Genomic DNA, 6401 nt, shown 5'->3' on the forward strand with positions numbered 1-6401 from the left:
GATGGGTGCATCTCAATCAGCCCCCTAGTTCAGTTGTTAGGGCACTGATCAGGGAGGCAGTCCATTGACTTATGTCCTGATCAGTGCCCTGACTAGTGAATTAGGGAGCTGATTGAGCCGCAGGGTATATTCCTCATTGCGCGCTACACTACCAGTTTATAAAAAATCTAATAACAAATGTAGTATCTTTGGTTAGTAGCCTAGCTAAGTTCTCTTAATTTAAAATGTACTTAAATATCCCTTAGTCTGAACGGATTAAAAAACGTAAAAGGTGTATGTAGCCTATTTAATATATAACCTATCAGCGTTATTACCAGTTGTTGATTAGCAAGTAATACATTAAAACGAACCAAGATGTACTAGGATATCACACTGACTGAGCACTCGAAAATACTTAGGACTTTGACTCAAAACAGAAACCATTAACTGGTTACTTACATTCTTCGAAATATCTTAGTTTGTGTTTAGCAGAAGAAATTAATTTTTAGTTTGTGTTTAGCAGAAGAAATTAATTTTTACAAGTTTGGAACAACTTGAAGGTGGCTACGTTTATGACAGAATTTTCATTACTCTATCATTGCATTCATTGTCCTTATAGTTCCTTCTCTCCAGTAGATGGCGGTAGTGTTCATTCTCTAGTTGCCATCGAACGACAAGAAAAGAAGAACCTTCGGAACAAAGTAAAGCATTACTAGGATCACAGTACAGGTAGGTATATGTTATTTGTATATAAAAATACGAAAATCTGGGAAAAAACGTCACTTTTGATTCGCATAATGTAATTGCATGTTGTCACATTTGATATAAATTGCAAATTATATTTTAAAGCGCTCTGAACACTTCCGTAAACACACAAATGTATTATAAATTTCCTTGCTGGTTGCCGATAGTCATCGAGGAAAGGTCAGTAACCTGGAACGCTCGTCTTATCAGGATCAGGGCATTCTTGTGATCGAGTAATTTGAGAGTAAGTTATCTGTGTATAATGCCGTCTTTTATGTTTTTGATACAAACACTATAGATGGGAAAGTGAGATTTAATGCTGTTTAACTGTTTTTTGATGTACACAAAAAAACAATGTTGGTTGTAACTATAGTAACTGCGTAGTTAGTCACTGTAATTTAATTATTTTACCCTTGAAAAAGTAAAGTAATTAAGGGATTACTCTTATATTTTCTTCAATTTAATTATAGTTACTTTTTATGTAATTAAACTATACTGTGTATAGACTGTAGAACAATTATATATAATAATGGAAGTAACATCACAATTTAAAGTCTAACTTTAAAATGCATGTTTTTATGTATCCTTCTCACATTTGTAATACTTTGGTCAGTTATAATTAATTAATTTGTTACATTTCTATAGCACTTTTCTAGGCACTCAAAGCGCTTTAAAAAAAGAGCCTTCTCAACCACCAGTTGAAGAGATGAATTTATGTAGTTTTATATTATTTATTTGAATAGAGCCTTTTCATGTATATCCTTGAATCACTTAAATAGTCATCGTTGATAGGATTTATAACGTACTAAGTAATTAAATACTTTTTTGAGGGAGTAATTTGTGTTGAAATCTAATTATACTATTAAAGATGTAACTTGTAAATATGTATTATTTTTTTAGAGGAAGTTATCCAACACTGAAAAAAGTTCAGTGTTGTAATTGTAAATAGTAATGTAAAAAAAAGTTATTGCATCATTTATAAATTATTGATATATAGATGTAGATGTGAAATGTTGTTCACTTACAAGACAAGATTCTAATAATAGGATTTGATATATACAGTCGTAAGCTTTATGAGTTATTACTTAACAACATAATGTCATGCTTGATTTGAAGGTCATGGCTGAGGTAAAGATTCGTCGATACAGAGAAGAAGATCATGAAGAAGTAAAGGAGGTTTTTACTATTGGTATGAGTGAGCACATCCCACCTTCCTGTATGCACGTTCTCAAACAGCCCCTTGCGCAGATGTTTCTGGGATGTGTGTTTTGTGCTTTACTGACTAGTTCAAAGTCCATCCTTTTGCCTGTACTAGCAGTCACGCTGCTTTTGGCCGCAGGCCGTCAGAGTGTAAGTTACATGTTCAACAAATACATTCAGACGTGCCTTGATCAAGATCTCAACAACATTCAGCAGACCTACCTGGATCCACCTAATGCCTGCTTCTGGGTGGCTGAGAGCCAAGGTCGTGTTGTGGGTACAGTAGCGTGTTTACCTGCGGAGAAAGACCAGAACTTCCTGGAACTGAAGCGGATGTCGGTTAAAAAGTCTCACCGTGGACAAGGCATTGCCAAAGCGCTGTGCCGCACGGTGGCAGACTTTGCTCGTGAACGTGGTTACATAGGAGTGATGCTTCACACCTCGGTGGTCCAGACAGATGCCCAGAAGCTCTATGAGCACATGGGCTACCAGAAGGTCAGTGAATTCAGTGCTCCAGATGTGATTGCCAAGCTAACTAATTTCACATTGATGGAGTACCAGCTCATCGTAAAACACCATCACAACTAAGGCTGAGATCTGCAATTTCACTAAGACCCGCATGCTATTAATGAACAGGCTTTTAAACCCTGGTTCAGATCACTGAAGAAGCACACCACTATCATCATTTGTCTATTTCTTAATCATTAACCTTGGGGGGAAGGGAAGTATTATTTTATAAGAAACTTTTCATATATGGAAAAAATCTATTTCTTATGTGAGTTAAAATGATTAAATCTGATTTACTTTAAAAAGCCTGAATAAAAGCAAAACAATGTGTCCCAGTTTCGTTATGCTGTGTTAGCTTGTGTTGCTTAAGATCATTTGAATATATTTATTTATATTTTCTATGACTCAGACAATAAAATAAAAAACTGCAGTTTTCTATAAATCAACTCAAGTATATGTTTTTAGTCAGAGGCATGAGATGTAAATGCCTTGAATCTGACAGTGACAGATGCTGTTCAACCGAAACAGTTACATGTTACATGTCCACCATTGTAGTGTAATGTCAGTGAGAATGTGACAATTACCTTTTTTTGTATGTGTGTTTTTAATTTATGGAGAAAATAGTGATTGTCCTGTGACTGAATGATTAAATGACTGAATGATTAAACATGCGATGCAACGTTTCATCTGGATAAAGTGATTTGTTATGATGAGACCAAATGTAATTTGTGGAAATGACATCAATAAAAACTTTGAAATGCACTGTGTTTTAACACTTTTATTTGAGCCATTTTCAGTTGAATTTATCCTGACTTGATTTTTATTTGGGTTTGATTAGCTCTGTAAGCAACATCAGTGGTCTGAACTGAAGTTGACCATGTGATTTCTTACAGGAAGTTTTACTCTCCCTGCGTCCCAATTCGCATACTATCCAAACTAAATAGTATACGAAAATAGAATTAGTATGTCCCAAATCGTAGTATGTTGAAAAGAGTATTCCAAAGATTCCCGGATGGTTTACTATTTCCGGTCCGAATTCACAGTATGGATCGATGGGCACTCTAACGGCTGATATTGCCCACAACCCATTGCGAGTTGGACGAGGATTCGATTAGAACTAGCCTACAAACGCGGATAAAAAGCGTTAAAAAACTACAAACATGACGGATGTGCGAGTTCGATGGTTAAGTAGAGAAGTTTAGATAAAGGGGTTTGAGTGACCCTATCAATATTTAACCTGACAAAAATATATTTATTCAGTGTTGTCCACATTATATTTCACCTGCAGCAGCATTGTGAACTTTTGTAATGACATTTTTGGCCATTAACTTTTAAATGCATCATTATATTCAAAGCAAACACATGAGGAGAGTCTCTGCATTAAAGACCCACAAATGGCAGATCAACGAGCGGCTACATTTCTCTCCGATACGGTAGGAGATTAATCTGAATGTGGAAGATTTGAACTGTGACGAATCTGACGATGATTGACAGGGCAGATAAACGGTGACGGGATGCACGTAACTAAGCGACAGAGTCCGTTAAAGATGGCGAAGTAGTATGTCCCGAAGCTTGCATACTTTTCTGCTACACACTCAAAAGTATATACTTTTTCTTCACAAAAAGAGTACATACTTTTAGGACGTAGGCTAGTATAAGTAGGCGAATTGGGACGCCGCATTCGTCATCAAAACTGGAAAGAGAAAAAAAAGCGTCTTTGGACGTAGCTTAAATGTTTGTACTTATATAATATAATAATAACAGTTAATTGAATCAGCAACATTTCGCACAGATTGTGTCATCTATTTGCAATAAGCACGTCTGGTCGCTTTACGTCTGATAGGTCTGGCACTGGAGAAGCCTGCGTGAAATTGTATGCTTAACTCACGACGTTTACACACTAATTGACAACATTTTGTGCTTTGTCGTGCATTTAAGGTGAATTTTAAAAGATATATAATATCTTTCTAAAACTGTCACAGACTGAGAAGGCGCATTCCTTTTATTCTAATGTTTCGTCTTCATCTTTTCCTCTCTAATCTCAGCCTAGATGTTGTGGTTTCAGATCCGTGAGTATCGTGATGCAGATTACTCCTCTGTGAGGACCTTATACTCCACTGGGTTCAGAGAACATGTTGGAAATGTGTATCGTCTGGCCCTGAAGCAGCCATGTACTCAAGCTATGCTGTGTGGAGTCTTCCTTCTCATCTATATCTTCTCCAGCTCATTTCTGACCTGCATTATGGGTGTCGGTGGGGTTATGCTTGCTGGTCGGATGGCAGTACAGTATATTTTTGAACAGGGTATTCGGCTTGGGCTCAATGAGGATCTGTTGGACATCAGGAACTCCTACATGCAGACTGGCAGCAGGAGCTGCTTTTGGGTGGCTGAGCTGAAAGGGTCTATTGTCGGAACGGTGGGCATTTTGCCCTGTGTGGAGGAGACAGGTGCTTGGGAATTGAAAAGGATCTCTGTGAAAAGGGAGTTTCGGGGTCGTGGCCTTGCAAAAGCTCTTTGTAAATCAGCCATGGAATTTGTTGCCAGACATGATGTGAAGAGGGTGGTGCTTTTCACCTCTGTGGTCCAAACCGATGCTCATAAGCTGTATGACAGCATTGGGTTTAAAAAAGAGAAGGAGTTTGTGTGGCCATCACTTCCTGCCAGGCTGATCAATTTCGTGGTGTTTAAATATGCACACAGCAGGACTGGTTGTGTTATTTCATGCTAAAATAAAAAAGGAAGACGAAAAAAAGTTGTAGGCTATTCATATCTGTCAAGGTCCCTTTGGTGGATTTTTTAAATGTAGCCTATCAGATAAGAATCATTTTAAAATAAAGGATTCACAGACCAGGACATTTTATAAATGTTTACACCATCTGTTAATAAACATAAATCAGTTACAAGAATACAGTGCACGTTGGTGTCCCATCTGTTCTGTTCTGTTTTGTTGTTGTAAAATTAATTATCTATTGTAAAATTAACCTTGCATGATTTTTTTCCATGAACTCTTGACGGAATTTTCCGGCTCTCCATGTTTTCAATGTTGTACGGTAGAGGGGGCTATTACACATTTTAGTTTCAAAATGTTGCTTTTTTTAAAAATTAGACTTGCCCTCATCCAGAAATGCATGGAAGTAGAATTGAACTTTTTTTTAATGATAATGATGATGATGTTCTTTCTTTTGCTATATCACAATTCAACTATCAAATATTCATACATTTATCCATGACATTTTTGTGAAAATGATCAAAAACGCTTGTATGGAGAAATTAAAAATAAATGAATGAATACATATCTGTGGCCAAAATGCTAAAATCATTTGACTTTGGCAATCCAAATCATGAATAGATACACTGATTCATAACGGATCGAAGCTTTGTTTTGAAATCGGCCCATGATCTAGCCTGACAAGCCAGACCCCCATCAAGATGTTTGGTCTGGAAAACTCACCATAGACAGGGCTCAATCCGAGGGGCAGGATAAACGGTTGTCTTTCAAACTCCCTCTGCACGCGATAGGATAGCGCTACAACCAACCAGAGCAACGAAGGTGAAACTGAGCTCGTTGATAGATTAAACATTCGCTGTATCCGGTCGGCAAAACTCCAAACACATCTTCCGTCTTACAAATGACTTCAGTGCCGTTCTTTTCTCAGAGAAAAGCTTAACTCCAAGTCTTCCAGAGTCGCGGTCAAAGCTGATTCGAAAGACCGCAGTTGGCCAGTTTCTGTATTTACTAGAAACGCAACTCGGCCGTCGTCATTATGGCCCTGCCCACCGACTCTATACACGATGTGATTGGCCCGGCAAGAGTTAGGGGAATACAGCTCAGAAGGGTATTGAGTTGCTAGACGACACTCATGGGCAGATTAGATTTGCTGCCGCTAGGGTGCCTAGATTTCTAGGCTATGACCGTTATTTAGTTGTTGTTTTTTGTGCACAAAAACTATTCTGGTCGCTTCCTAAAATTA

General features: G+C 37.7%; 2 protein-coding genes across 5 annotated transcripts; both read left to right on the forward strand.

Moving 5' to 3' along the window:
* Nucleotides 1-608: 608 nt before the first annotated feature.
* Nucleotides 609-3192, forward strand: nat8 (N-acetyltransferase 8). Of its 2 annotated transcripts, XM_067420882.1 has the most exons (3): nt 683-708; nt 891-967; nt 1840-3192. In XM_067420882.1, exon 3 carries the CDS (start codon nt 1843-1845, stop codon nt 2509-2511), a length of 669 nt encoding a protein of 222 aa, XP_067276983.1. In that variant the 5' UTR covers nt 683-708; nt 891-967; nt 1840-1842; the 3' UTR covers nt 2512-3192. The 2 variants fall into 2 exon arrangements, with proteins under 2 accessions (XP_067276982.1, XP_067276983.1); XM_067420881.1 differs by lacking the exon at nt 891-967 and having other exon boundaries at nt 609-708.
* A 206-nt stretch (nt 3193-3398) lies between these two features.
* Nucleotides 3399-5430, forward strand: LOC137045241 (probable N-acetyltransferase camello). 3 transcript variants are annotated; one of them, XM_067421796.1, is made up of 2 exons: nt 3399-3863; nt 4481-5430. In XM_067421796.1, exons 1-2 carry the CDS (start codon nt 3825-3827, stop codon nt 5156-5158), a joined length of 717 nt encoding a protein of 238 aa, XP_067277897.1. In that variant the 5' UTR covers nt 3399-3824; the 3' UTR covers nt 5159-5430. The 3 variants fall into 3 exon arrangements, with proteins under 3 accessions (XP_067277897.1, XP_067277898.1, XP_067277899.1); XM_067421797.1 differs by having other exon boundaries at nt 4496-5430; XM_067421798.1 differs by having other exon boundaries at nt 3803-4368; nt 4476-5430.
* Nucleotides 5431-6401: the final 971 nt, after the last annotated feature.

This window comes from Pseudorasbora parva, chromosome 17 (assembly GCF_024679245.1).
Source record: "Pseudorasbora parva isolate DD20220531a chromosome 17, ASM2467924v1, whole genome shotgun sequence".
Taxonomy (NCBI): Eukaryota; Metazoa; Chordata; class Actinopteri; order Cypriniformes; family Gobionidae; genus Pseudorasbora; species Pseudorasbora parva.